Source organism: Neophocaena asiaeorientalis, unplaced genomic scaffold (assembly GCF_003031525.2).
Source record: "Neophocaena asiaeorientalis asiaeorientalis breed wild unplaced genomic scaffold, Neophocaena_asiaeorientalis_V1.1 scaffold571, whole genome shotgun sequence".
NCBI lineage: Eukaryota > Metazoa > Chordata > Mammalia > Artiodactyla > Phocoenidae > Neophocaena > Neophocaena asiaeorientalis.
Window position 1 is genome coordinate 1,245,117 of NW_020175669.1, and position 15,318 is coordinate 1,260,434.

The 15,318-nt window shown below is 34.9% G+C and overlaps 1 protein-coding gene across 5 annotated transcripts in view; it reads right to left on the bottom strand.

The window, feature by feature from the left end:
* SOX6 (SRY-box transcription factor 6) overlaps positions 1 to 15,318 on the bottom strand; it is a 414,778-nt gene that overhangs the window by 367,516 nt on the left and 31,944 nt on the right. For all 5 annotated transcript variants that reach the window (XM_024731581.1, XM_024731582.1, XM_024731583.1 and 2 more), the window contains exon 2: positions 5,593 to 5,833. In XM_024731581.1, the coding sequence (XP_024587349.1) occupies positions 5,593 to 5,829 (237 nt within the window). In that variant the 5' untranslated portion in view covers positions 5,830 to 5,833. The remainder of the gene's footprint in view (positions 1 to 5,592; positions 5,834 to 15,318) is intronic.

A 15,318-nucleotide genomic window follows, 5' to 3' on the forward strand; every position in this document is an offset into this window, starting at 1 on the left:
TGACTCAGGGGCAAGGATGAACATATTCACTTATTACCAGAAGTCTAGGTTTGAATTTTACTTACAGAGCACGAATATCCAAAATTCTAAAATGAGAGTAGTAGTAACTAAATTTCTCAAGAAGTCTAAACTTCCCTAGTGTATGGATTTCTTTTCCCCAGTGCTTCATAGACCCAATCAGGTAACAAAAAGATGAACATAAACCTTGCACATAGTTCGGACCGGGTGAACCAGTGGGTTTCACTATACTTTCTAAAGTAAAAGTGAGGAAAATAATAAAAAATAAATAAATTTTATTTGAGTGCTACCTACTACCTTAAATTACTAAATCTTACCAAAAACTGGGAACAATTCAAGTTTTTAAAATCTTTTAAAAGGTAACAAAATTAGAAATCTTCTAAAAGTATGTCACAACATAAAGCATGGCTGGGAAGGATTAAATCCTCACCCAAAGTTCCTGGACTATGTTATCATGTAATGGCAACAGCTCCATTCCCAGGAATGGTACAAAGTCCACACCAGAATTTTTATGACTCAAAGCGAACTACATAGAACACTTCAAAGTTGATTAGCAACTTCACTGAACTGAAAGCAAGAAAGGCAGAGAGGAGAAATTGTTGGCAAGCAAGAAAGTATTGTTCCCAACAGTTATTTACTAAATATCTCAACATGCCTATTATTTTTTTTTAATTACAACAAGAGACTTTATTGGCATCTTTTATTTATAGTGGAATATTATTTTTTAAACTTTTCTAGAAGATAAAACTTGGGGGAATTTAAGTAGGTCTCTAAAATAAGGAGCTCTGATATTCTGGGCCTGAGGGTCCAGTATGATTATTTCTACCTAATTAGACTAGTAGTTAAAAGCCAAATGCATATAATCCCTTTTTGGCTTAAAATATATATCAGTATGAGAATGCATGTAAGTGCACAGGTGCACATGCATGCAAGAGGTCCCACTTAGAATCCTGTCACTTTGGGGATCTTGTAAGAGATGCTGTTGGTGTCTAGCCCACATTCCCATAACCTACCCTGGAAGTCACCTGTAAATATCTCCCTATTAGGCAAAAAGCTTCTGTCCTCACACGGGACCATTCTTGGTCCAGGAGCAAGCCTTACCCTTCCCCGTGCCCTGGTCTCATCGACTTCACTTCCTGTTCATTCTTGACTGAATTTCTGCCCACATGTATATTACATAACATATTCTCCTCACCCTCTGTGTGAATCTTGTCTTCTTCAGACTCTATGGGAACTCTTCAAAGAATAAACTCCCCAACTGTCCACTCTTCCACTTACCATCAAACTCTCACCTGCACTACTGCAACAGTTCTCCTAATAGGTGCCCTTGTTTGTGGTTTTATCTCTTGCAATCCATTATGCACACAGCGGCTAATATGATCTTTTAAAAACATAAATCAAATCATGGTAGTCTCTCGCTTAAAATCTTCCAATGGCTTCCTCTTTCACTTGAAGTAAAGTCGAAACACCTCCCTAGCCTATAATACCCCATAGTATCTGTCATCTGCCTGCCTCCTAGATTTCATCTCATACCATTCTCTCCCTCACCCATTCCACTGCAGACACTCCATTGTTTCCTATTGCTCAAACACACCAACCAAGAGGTTTCTGCACTTACTATATACTCTAGCTGTGTGTCTTCCCCCCAATTTTTGCATAGTTGTCTCCCTTTCATTATTCAAATCTCAACTCAAATGTCACCTCTTCAAAAAGACCTTCCCTGGTTTGTTTAAAGTAGTCATTCTCAATAACATTTTCTTATTTAATTTTCTTTATTGCACTTACCATTGTCTAAAATTGTCTCACTCTGTGAGGGGATCATACCTGTCTTATTCACAAGAAAGTCCCTGTGCCTAGAACTTAGTAGGTGCTACACACTCAAGTAATCTTTAGCAGATAATCATTACACACAATATTATATGCTAGCCACTAAGTATTACTACAAAATGTTCTTCATGCTTGTTTACATTAAAAAGAATGATACACTATACATTTTTTGATGAAAAAATTATGTGAATTTATTCCTGTCTAATGAATCAGTTCTAATGGGAGCAAAAACATATTTCAAATAGTGTCAAAATTCCTCTACAAAAAAGGTGCTGGTACACTGGTACCATAATGAAATAGTAGTGGTTGTACATAGTAAACGAGGACAGTGAATTCTTATTTACACTAAGTTTTCAGCCTTCAAATGGATCTTACCAATTAACATAGCACACTAAATTTAAAATCGAACATTTTGGTGTCCATAATATAAGTAATGGTAATTAAAATCAGAGTCTAAAATTTTTTTATCTTCAATTGGTCTTGGAATGCTGATCTCTAAAATTTCTGTTCTCTAAGTTTCTATTCTCCTTTGCTTATTCCACAATGAATTTTTTCACTCGATTGAAACTGTATAGTCTCATATTTTGTTGGAGTGCAACATCAGAATAATTAATCCAAATTTTAACATCTAAAGATTTTTTTTCTAATCCAGAGGTAGGGATCAGCAGAAATTCTCTGCTTTGTCTTTACCCTGTCTTACAGAAAAGCTCCTCTGTGGTGTTGATATTTCAAAGTAAAACCCTTCCTGAACCCAGTATATAAGAAACTTTTAGTGCCTGTTTCTAACTGTTCATGAGTGAGGGCCATCACAGAAAGCAAATTACAATGGAAACTGAGTTAAGCGCTGATAAAATCTCTGTTGTTGTTTTTAGACTTTCTTTTAAATTTTATTTCGCTACACTGATTTTATGAGGTTCAATTACAGTGCATAACAAACAGGATCCACTGAAGAGAACTAAGTTTCACTTAACTTCATAACAATTATTCCAGATTTAATATTTACTTGAATGTAGAATGAGGCAAAGTGTTTATTAAGTTTTACTCTCGTCACAGTCACCTTACTGCAACACATACACTCAATATATATAGGTTTGCAAGGCTGTCCAGAAACCTAAAATCCTTCTAGTGTTTTCCTTTGCTGTAAAGAAAAATTGGTCAGTGATATGATACTTGCAGTATAAGTCATTACAGGTCTGATGTTACACTTGTTATACATTATTGAATCTATCAAATGAAAAGGGAATTTCCAAATGCAGCTGCTATTTCCCAATTGTTAAATCCTTTTATTATACCATATAAGTACACAGCTGGGAAATACTATAGAGTGGGAGCTAAAACAAAATATTCTGGCTTCCGGACATTCAGAATACACAAAGGCTCCAGTGCAAAGTAATGTTTGATATCAGAAGAGAATGAAAGTTTGAAAACACTTCCAGCAAGTATGATTTCTTTATATTAATATAACATATTTGTAAATTTAAACTATTTTAGACTACCATAAATCCCACTTGTAAATTTGGTAAGCAAATTATTAATATCTATTTTCTGACAAAATTTTAGATCATAAAACTTTGAGAATAACTCACCGAAGCAATTTTGCACTTGCCAATATACAAACTAAATTATACTAAGAAAAATAAGTAAAGAGTGCTCTAAAGAAGTAGAATTTGAACTGTATTGTTTCTGCCTCAACCTGTATTTTCCAGTGTAGTTATTCTGATTTGTCCATGAGTATATCTGGCATAAAAGCTAAAATATATCTTGAACCTAACCCTTCTCCCTAGCCCATCTGCCTCCACACTAATCCAAGCCACCATCATCTCTTACCTGGATTTCTGAAATAGCTTCCCAGCAGGTCTTCCTCCTTTCACTCCATCTTCCCCACATCTATTCATATACAGTCACAGAACTATCTTTCTGAAATGTTCTTAAACCCTTCGATGGCTTTCCATTGCACTTAGTATCAAATCTCACTTCCATAATGTTACCTACAAGGTCTTGTCGGATAACTAGCCCCTACCAATCTCTCCAACCATATCTGATGCTATGTCACACCCTCGCTCATTACACTTCAGCTACAAGAACTATCTTTCATTTTCTGAAACTCAGCTATATTTTTCTCACCTCAGATATTTCATACATGATGTTCCCTCTGCTATTTTTACTCTTTCTTCTATTTTTTGCCTGGTTAGTTCTTATCATCCTTAGGTCAAAGAGGGCATTCCTATCCATCCATTCTAAATGAGGTTTATTTCATTACGTTCTCACATGGCATTATGTTCTTTTTCTTCTTAACACATACCAATTTTAATTATATTTTTGTGTGTGTATATTTATTTTTGTTCCCTCTCCTAGATATAAGCTCCATGAAGGCACAATCATGCATGTTTTATTTACTAGACAGCCAGTACCCAGCAGAATGCTGGGCGCAGAGGAGGTGCACCATAATGATTTGTTGAAATAAAGATAAAACATAGCCCTATTATTTTGCCAAAAAGCCAGTGAGAGTGACTGAATATCTATTTCACCCATGCTATATTGGAGTTATAAAATGAACTGCTTACGTTCAATTAAAAAAACAGACTTTTATCCTTGTTTTATTATATCTTCTCTCTTCCCCCTATGCAAGGAAAACAAATCTTCCAGGGGGTCTAACTGCATAATGATGATCCCCTTTCAACCTAAAGTTAGTCTAGAATAGTCTAGTCTAGTCCAATCCCCTATTTCTCAGCTACTGCTTCAGAGTACTAATTGTGCCTGCAGAATCATCTGAAAAAGAAAAATGTCTGCCTCCATAAATTATAAAATTAAGTCTTTGAATTGGTTCTGAAACATTAAGCATAGAGCAAGAATTTTAAAATGCTATTAGAGTAAAGGCATTTTTAAATATTACCTTAGTTTTTATTAAGGAACAAAACTTTTCCCCATTTCCCACTTAAAATACTTTTCATTAATTTAGCCAAAAGTTAAGACATGTAAAACAGGGTTTAAAATTCCTAATCTAATAAAATATGTTAAGATTTTGGTCAGTTTTAAATGTTAAAAAAGTTAATATTTTTGCTTTAAACTAGATAAGTAATGTCACTTATTATGGTACCTGTTTTGATGGTTACAGGTAAAATTTAACATGGGAAAGCTGGCTAATACACTGCATGTACTGGACATTGTTTTTTCTACCTTTAGGGCAAACTCCTGCAGTTTGATTGAATGATACTCAGGAGCTCTGCATGTCCTTTTGAAATTAATATATAGGCACATAAGTGAGAAAAGCTTTATTATAAATCAAGAATTACTGTTAAAAATGATAAATACCTGCATTTCCTCACTGAAGATGTATTCACTATATGACCTCATTCACATAGATATGTTTGCTTATTATAATTTTTCAATATTAATACATAGCAGCACTTTACTGGATCATACTACCTATTTTGTGGTATTGTCAAGGTCACCACCTTAAATACAGAGAATCAGAGAATAAGATAACCAAATCTCCCCCGAAATTAAATTAAATATCTTTTGGCAAGTCAACCTAATAATGGACAAAAACAAAACCACAAACCATTTTCCAATTTTTCCCACTAACTAGTATTAATATATTAATAATATACAAGGTGGTCATTTTCAGCGCCTGAACACAAATAACTCTAATGATACAGATTCTGAGCTTTCTCTAAAACACTTATTTGTAATGAGCCCATAATAACAGACATACTTGGTGACAGTGGCCAGATTTTAAAAGCTCACCATTCTTTGCTGAGACGACAGAACACTGTCCCAGTCAGCATCCTGTTGAATGGTATTGACAAGTGTTGGTAGCTCCTCAGAGTGAGGTTTGTTGTGCATTATGGGGTGCAGAGGCAGATGGGAGGCCACATGTTGATCACTGCCCTCTTCCTTTTCCCTTGAGGTCAAATCTTGGGTCATTGCTTCCTCTCCATCAGCTGCACAGGCAAATGGAGAGGTGGCTTGCTTGGAAGACATTCTTCTGCAGAATAAGGAAACAGCATGGATTTTTAAAAGGGCTGTCAATGACAAAAGAATAAACCATCCCTAACATGTGACTAATTCAGGAAAAAAGGAAAGTTCTCTAACTTCAGAAATGTTTATGATCTACTCTAAACCACTGAAAAAGAACTCTTAGCTTATCTGTTCCACTTTCCCTCTTTCCTTTTAACTCAAGCAAACTTCTTCCCAGTAATTGCTGCACATTTTCTTTCTTACCAATCCACAAATGAAATAAGTTTTCATAATGTATAGTATATGTATGTGTGTATTTTTCCTCCCAGTTCTCCCAACTAGATTATTGAGAGTAATTCAGTTGATGGCTAGCAATGAAAAAAAACGAATGAATGAACAGCAAATGAGCCAGTTTGGAGGATAAGTTGAAATTACAAATATCCAAATTTCTCTTATGCTTTATGTAGGAACAAAGGAAGTCTATGTAAGAAAATATAATCAGGAGAGTAAGCAATCTATGATAAAAATCCTAAACAAACTTGGTCCTGACTTCTTAGTTTATACCTTGTATTATGAGTACTAGGCCTAACACTGATTAGTGTCAATCTGATCGTTTTCTAAAGACCTTCAAGCTGTGTCAATTGCTATAAGTAAACTTTTAAGTGACATACTGATTGAGTAGCTGACAATGCTAGATTAGTTTTAAGGCAAGTTTGTGACATTTTAATTGAGTATATGAAATAACTATGCTTCTATTTTATATTAGAAAGTACATATAAGATTCAAAGCATTTACTATGAAGAGTAAAATGCCTACTATTCATAATCTTAAAACTCCAAAAACAATTACTGCACATTCTTCTATGTATCCACAAGTAAACATCAACTACACTCAGCACAGTGAAGACAAGGTCTTCATTCTGCGCTTTCATATACAATCAGAAAATCATGATTGTTAGACAGAATTTCAAAACTTTTAGAATATCACTTTATCGAAATGATTTTCTTAGAAAAATGTTTAGAAATAAAATCACCAGAAGTTTATAACTTAAAAGAAGAGGCAATTGAGTATATTTTCTAAAACTTTACATTGTTTTTGGTTTATAGTACAGTTAGCTCTAAAATTGCTGTGTAACGAAAGGAATAAAATCTCCACCTTAATTGCTCTTTAACATTAATTGATTTCATACTATTTTTTTAAAATGCACAAATCAGTTAACATAGGAAACCACATGAGCATTTTTCAAATTAGCAAATCATTAACTTGCTAGTACTGTTTCTACAGACAAATAAATACTGATTAAAGGGTCTAGAAATCTGAGATTAACAGTTAAATTTACAAATCTGTCACATGCCTTCATGAATATTGCAGTGAAGGAAATATCAAGTGCAAAGAAAAATAATTAAGTTAATTCCAATTTAAACAGTAGTTTTTATGTAGCAGCCCATGTTTCACATAGGATTTAACAGCTAATGCTAAATTTCTCACAATTAATGAGGGGGCTCAGATTTAGTATCCTACAGTGAAAAAAATTAATGTAAGATCAGCTAATCTAATTACGCACAGTTCTAAATAAAAGTATTACGGGCTTTTGAAGTGCTTTGAAACACATTAAAATGCTGATACCTACTTATAATAATCATTCTACAAATAATAAAAATTTAATCTACTAGATTTGATACTAGAAAATAATATGGAGGAAAAAAAGTACAGAAGTATGTCTATGTTTTCTTTGAGGAGAAAGAAAAATGTTCTAACGAGTACTTTATCAAAGAATTAGATAAGTATATCCTTGACTAATTTCTATCAATAATGACAAATGGAGAAATGCATATAAACTTACAGAAAATGATACCAAATGATGTTTCTTGTAATACAGGAATCATCTAGAACTTACTTCATTAGCCTCATAAATACTATAGTAAAACCAGGCAAATTATAACTCTTTTGCAAATTTATCAAGAGCTTGCCATTAACAAGAAGAGTGTTTTCATAGTTCAGATAATAACAGTACCAATAATGTAATCATTCACATTAAAGACAAAAGAATGAATTTACTGCTGCTTTTTAAAACAGCTAAATACAATTGAAAGTCATAATCCAAAACTCAGAGTGACTTTAGTTCCCCAACAAACGTCCTCTTATTATAAAGTGACTTGGCTCCTTCCAATAGCAATATCTGTGATTGTTGGTTTAGTATAAATTAATCACAACACAAAACCCAAAATGAAAAGTCTCTTAAGAATAATTTCGACTATAAACTGCACCAATGAACAATAGTGCACAATCCTAATTAAACACAACCATGCAGCTGTAAAAATAGACTAAAGCTGTCCAAAGCTATGGGGTGAGTTTAAAGGCTGGTTTGTTAGAGTGTTTTCTTAAGGAAGGCTGGGCCCTCTGTCTCAATCAGCCAATAAATTACTTCCTGCAATTACATTAAATAGAAAATTATTTTCAAATGGGGAGTGTTAATTGAAAATCAAAATTCAGAGGGAAGTTTAGAAATTACACGCTGAATACAATTAGTGAGGAAAGGCTTCACCTCTACTTCATCAACAGTCTTCTGGTGATTCCTCCAGTGACCACTCAGGAAAGCTACCAATTTATAACATCACACACTTTGTCTTTTATTTTGCACCTACGAATACAAATGTGTATCAAGGTTGCAAATAAAAGATAGGCTGCCAAAAAAAAAGCAATATTAAATCTGACTGTTCATCCTCAGTTCACATCATAATTAAGGGACAAGAAGAGGGGAAAGGTAAGACAATAATACTTAGAAACCAAGGAAGGCATACTCAACTTCAAAATCCCTCCCTTTAGCAAAGGAATTAACATTTTTTTGTTCCAAGAATACTTTTCCATATCATATTTAATTTAATTTCTTGTGTTTCCTTTAGTTCTCAATATGTTGTTAGCAGAAAAAAAGGTGATTCTTTTTCTTTTAGCTAGGTATTGCCCCCCTGTAGACATTTCCTTTTGATAAAATTGTTGGGCTTCTTTCAGGTTTGTTTTTTATTGATGGTTTTGTTGTAGTTTTTGTTTCGGATGGTGATTTTCTTGCATTTTTTTTTTTGCGGTACGCAGGCCCCTCACTGTTGTGGCCTCTCCTGTTGCGGAGCACAGGCTCCAGATGCGCAGGCTCAGCGGCCATGGCTCACGGGCTTAGCCGCTCCGCGGCATGTGGGATCTTCCTGGACCGGGGCACGAACCCGTGTTCCCTGCATCAGCAGGCAGACTCTCAACCACTGCGCCACCAGGGAAGCCCTGTTGCATTTTTAAAAGGAAAATGTGCACAAATTCTTTTTAATGCAGTTTTAAGTGTCTTGGATTTACTGATTATTAGATTCAATTTACTGATTATTTTTTGCAAAATTATTTGTTATAGAATCCATGAATTTACTGATTACAACCTCATTCATTTCACTACTTCTTTACTTTAGCTTTCCCTTTTACTAGACCAACTAAACTGTATTCTAGAAGTTGCAAAGATACTTGACTTTTGGTAATACCTTTACCTAGCATGGTAGTCATTGCACCATGGCTACTCTCCTACAAAAACTCATAAATCAAATATACACTTGCTTTAATGATTTAAAATATCACATGGGATGCTTACTTTTATTTTTAATCCTCATGTTCGTAATTTTTCATTACAAAAACTTTCACTCCCAGTGTATTAGAACAGTATCTTACTTTAGCTGCTGCCATATACAACTAATAAGCAAAAGAATAAAAATCCTTGTGAAAACGGTCAATTTCTATGTGACTTAACTTTGTTTTATTTTTGCACTATTATAACTTAAAAATCATTCAAATGAATTGTTTTTTTAATTTGTATTAAAAAAAAATATCTCCCTAGTTATATCCCTTGAAAACAGGGGTTTATAATGGAAGTGCTGACACAACCCTAACTAAAGCAGCGCAAATGTTGCCGCTATAATACACAAAATCAAGTTCTATTATTCTAAACTATCCTCGCTCATGGGATTTTTCTTTACTGTGCTCCCAGCCAAACTGCTGAAGCATGAAAAATTTAAATGCAATCAAATGCGCCCAATTCTACTTTACCAGAACAAGTGTCTACAGTGGTACAATCTTAAAAGGAGATGCAACAGATTTGTTTGGTGTTTTTTTTAACTGTTTATTTATAATACAGTGCATTGGAGATAAAATAAAAGAGGAAATTACACTCACATGGTACCAGTGTATTGACTACACAGAGTACATTATAATCAGAGAGAAAAACTACATTGTCAACTTATCACATTGGTTAAACAAGATGGTTTTCTGGGGCATAGCTATTATCAAGTAAAACCTCCAAAGAGAATAACATATCTTTGGACACATAAAACTAAATTCCCATCATGTGTTCCCGAGTTTGAAATGTCTCTGCCCAGCAGATCAAGTGAATTCCCAGGATGCCAGCCGTTGGGAAGAACTTCAGGGCTTAGGACTTTTGAAAATGAGATTGTAGGAGATAAAGTCTCCAGTAAGTGATAAAGTTTTCTAGGAAGCCAGTAGTAGTACCTCTAGGAAGATTATAATTATTTTACTCCAAAACCCCAGTATAAAAGCTGAATGTTTAGACCATTACCAACCTACTCAGACGGTAAATTTCCTTTATGTTCTTTAACAAGAAATCAAGATTAGCTGGTCCAAGACTTGATAAAATGATGAGGACTGGATATCTACACATTAAGTGCTCTATCTCAGAAAAACCTTATTTTCTAGAACTTTAAATCTTTATTATTTGATGGTGTTATTTAAAAAAGAAAAAACAGTTATTTTTATGTCTAAAAGTTAGGATTTTTTAAAACAACTTTCTCATAAGGCATAGTCACTTGAAATTACTTTTTTTTCTTTACCATTGCTTGGAAGGAATTCACCTCAAAACTATCATTTGGGACTGACATGATTATCCAAAGGAGCCACTGAATTTATTACAACAATATTTTTAACCTGTTTTTTCAAATGTTTTCATTACTTCTGAGATTATTATCAAATGGCATTCACTTTTTACGTGTGTTACATTTACTCAAAAGAAGCCCTGTTTTTAACATAAAGCCACATTTTAATAGTTGGTTTACTTAAAGAAAAAATTAAAATTTCAGGCCAACATTCACATTTCTTTTTGCAACTCAGCCCCAGGCTACCAAGGTAGACTTATTTCAGTCAGGTAGTTCACTGTTAATTTAATGCTGCAATTGATCTGATACTGAGAAATAAACAAATAATTTTCCAAAAATATAACACAGTGCCTCTCATTTTAAGGAGCATGAGTAACAGATATGTTCAGCTGCCAAAATGCACAATACCCAGGAACCCCTACAAAGAACGCCAGGCCACCCAGCCTAGGGTAAAGAATGATTTTAAAACCCTCTTCCTGTACCTCTAATTCCCACGTTTAAGTATTGGAGGGAGGGTGGACAGGCAGGGGGAGGGACCCTTATTTCAGACATTAAAATGAAGATAGCCCTTTTAAAACTTTTCCTGCTTAATTCAGGTAAAGCCTGAGGGTTGTTACTGATTCTTGTATTGTTTTATCCAGTGCTACCGCCTATCCCTCACTCCACCTCCAATCTTCCCTAGGCTTCTGCCAGGTTTTTCTCTCTCTTCTATCTCTTTAATAAGCAAACAAGAAAATTCCATGTAAAAGAAGCTTATAAGCTTTCAGAATTACCTTGGAGAGTTATAAACCTATCTTTTAAAGTCTGTAGTGGCTCTTTCAGAGTATAAATTGTCACATATACAGACAATATCTGTTAGAAGAAAACTCAGTGATTTGAGTTAGTTGTCAAATCAGTAGTGATGAGGGAAATGAAATACGCTGGAGCCCTTGAAGTATGTCTAAGAAAGGGCTTAAATTAATGGATTTTGACTTATTTAAGGCTTCTAATTTTTCACACCAAAGCTCCAAAACTGTATTCAAAGGCCTTCTGAGGTTCTTACAAAACAGGGACTACCTGGAACAGATTCTTCTCAAGTCATCAAAAGTTTGTGTTTCTAGAGTTTATATTTAGCTGACAATATTGCTGTCACTTTATATAGCTTAAGACTGTTCTTTGGACTAGAGCTCATATGTCTTGGAATGCTTTGACTCATGAATTGTTTCTCCTGATAATGTTACATCACGTAACCATCTCTGTCTAATTGGTTAGTATCTGCTGGAGGAGGCAGGCAACCAGCCTAATGACTGGCCTGCCTGCCTGACTGCCTATGGAAAACCTATAATTATTACATGTGTCTCTGAGTATCCAGTTTCTTCCTGGGATCAAAACAACTTGCCTTCATGTCACCTCTATCTATACTTTTTGCTTGATAGAAACAATATTGAATTTTTCCCAAAGCTTATCTACCAGTAACTTGTTGAGATCTTTGCTTTGGAAAGCCAGGCCCAGAATATATAAATAAAACCAGTCACCTAACAATAAGAGCAAAACCAAACAATGGCTACTATAAATACACACTAACTAAGAGGATTTTAATCAAGCACAATGACTTTATAACTCAAATGAAAGACTTCTATGCGGCTTGAGTGAAAGAAAGCTGTCTAAAATAATAGCAGAATGAATTTATTGATATACATTCACTTTGAATCTCCTCTTCACATGAAATGAGAACCATAATTTTTAAAGTGAATACCAAACATGTCTTTGTCAGCTTAAAACCAATCCACAAATATGGAAGCCCAATATGGATATCGTATCCAACTATCAATAAATATTATAAGCCAGGACAATAACTTCTCAGAGAGAAAGGGTAGGTAGGAAGCTGTCACTATACTTTTCCATTCTCATCTCTATTTCCACTTTTTAATATTGCCAGAAAAAAGAGAAAAATGAAAATTTATACTATATGAATAGTTTCAAAAAATGAAAGCTCACACATAGTGCGAGTGAGCAAAATTAGATAAAGAAGCTAATCTCTGAGGTTCTCCTTTAGCTAAATAAAGCAAGCCAGCAATTTCTCTCTTTCATGTAATGAAATAAGGTATAAATTTCAGGTTCTTATCAAATAAGAGGAGGAGGACCAGGAAGAAGAGGAATGGGGAGGGGAACAGGAGAGGGTGGGGAAGGAGAGGAGAAGTGGGAGGGACGAAGGGGAAAGGGAAGAGAGAAACAGCCATGGCTTTGCAGTTCATTTTCAGTTTGTCTACTTAATGAAAACCTCATTGTACAACCCTGAAAACCATTTCCAGCAGGCAAAGTATTTCTGATTCAGCAGAGGTTACACAAGCATCAAAGCAGTTAAATATAGGTGCCAAGCCACATTGCCAGGAGCTCTTAGTACTGTGAGTTAGTGTTACCTGACGACAGCTTAGTGAATATAAAATTACTTGTTTCTCCAAATGAAGACAATCAAATTGCCACCTTCCATTGTAATAATGCACAACTAGTGATCAGCAAAGTGCAAACATAATTACCATGAAGAAAACAAAAAATCAAATCTAAATCTCTCTACAGAGTAAACACATCTATCTGGCTTCCCCCAAAAAGGAGTGCATTTCAATGCTGAATGCTGTGATGCAATCTTTGTTATTTAACAAGACTTATTAGTCTTACAGTAAATTAAAATGGAAAACAACAAGAAAGGCCAATTAACAAAAAGTGAATACAAATACCAATAAGAGTACTACAACTTTCCAGAAAGAGTATAACGCCTACAAATTGTATCACTGCCACTTGACCTGATAATGTTAAGTGTATGTCAGCAGCACCACCATTATAAAAACTACGCTTTCAGAGACTTCTTTCTAGCCTAGAAACCTTTCAGCAGGTCGAAAAAGACAGGTATTATCCAAGCTCAAAAGCTTTTGTCTTAACTTTTCCTTAAAAGAAAAAAGTTAGGCCTCATTGTCTTCTACAGTGACCTATATTTTTGAGGTTGAAAATTCACCTCACAAAATTGATTTATTATCTCTATCCAAGTTTAGAAAAATAACCAAGCATAGGCTACATGTCCACAACTTTTATTACTGAGACACTCAGCATCTGGAATTCCTATCCAAATGTGGTGGCCAGGCTGGGGCACTATGAAAGTGATTTCAGTAACCCATAGCTGGGTTAGTATTAAAGACCTAAAAATTTGACATGGTTTTCCCATACCCTGAAGATTTCTAAGTAATCTATATAAATATAGATGTTGCTCCAATCAAACTGCTTTCTTAAAAGCTCTTACTAAAGTGATATTCTATCTATCTAACTCAAAATTTAAAACACTCAGATTTACATCATCCCTTCCAATATGGCAAAAACTATCTTTCCCATTTCAAAACACTCCTAACATAGGGGTTTTCTTCTTTCACCAATAATGTCTTCCTTTTCATTAAAATATGCTCAACATTGCTGATTATTAGAAAAATGCATATCAAACTACAACGAGGTATCACCTCACACTGGTCAGAATGGTCATCATCAAAACGTCTACAAATAATAAATGCTGGAGTGGGTGTGGAGAAAACAGAACCCTCCTACACTGTTGGTAGAAATGTAAATTGGTGCAGCCACTATGGAGAACAGGATGGAGCTTCCTTAAAAGAGTAAAAATAGAGCTACCATATGATGCAGCAATCCGACTCCTGGGCATATATCCAGAAAAGACAAAGACTCTAATTCAAAAAGATACATGCACCCAAATGTTCACTGCAGTAGTCTTTATAATAGCCAAGACATGAAAGCAACCTAAATGTCCATCAACAGATGAATGGCTAAAGAAGATTTGGTACATATATACAATGGAATATTACTCAGCTATAAAAAAGAATGGAATAATGCCATTTGCAGCAACATGGATGGACTTGGAGATTATCATACTAAGTGAAGTAAGTCAGACAGAGAAAGACAAATATCATATAATATCACTTATATGTCAAATCTTAAAAAATGATACAAATGAACTTATTTACAAAGCAGAAATATATATTTCAATTAAAAAGTTTAAAAAATAATGTCCCCCTTTTTATCAGAAAGGTATCTTACAGATAATACCTGATATTCCATTTTTACCTGATATCTCTATTCTAAATAATTTCATTTAGAATCCTCTAACTCAAAAATGGACCAGTTGGGGCTTCCCTGGTGGCGCAGTGGTTGAGAGTCCGCCTGCCGATGCAGGGGACACGGGTTCGTGCCCCGGTCCGGGAAGATCCCACATGCCGCGGAGCTGCTGGGTCCATGAGCCATGGCCGCTGAGCCTGCACGTCCGGAGCCTGTGCTCCGCAACGGGAGATGCCACAACAGTGAGAGACCCGCGTACCACAAAAAAAAAAAAAAAAAATGGACCAGTTGAAGGAGAAGGGGTAGCACAGCAAAGAATGAAAGTGCAATGAATTAGGGACCATCAACAACATAAGATTCCCTGAGCTTGAATATCAGCATTTAAATTCAGACATTTGCAATCAGATAGATCATTCCTTTGAAGGATGCTTTCATCCTTTATAAACCTGAAATGGCCAGTCTTACATTGCATTCCTATTCCACCATTCCTCTATTTTATTAGGAAAGAGTG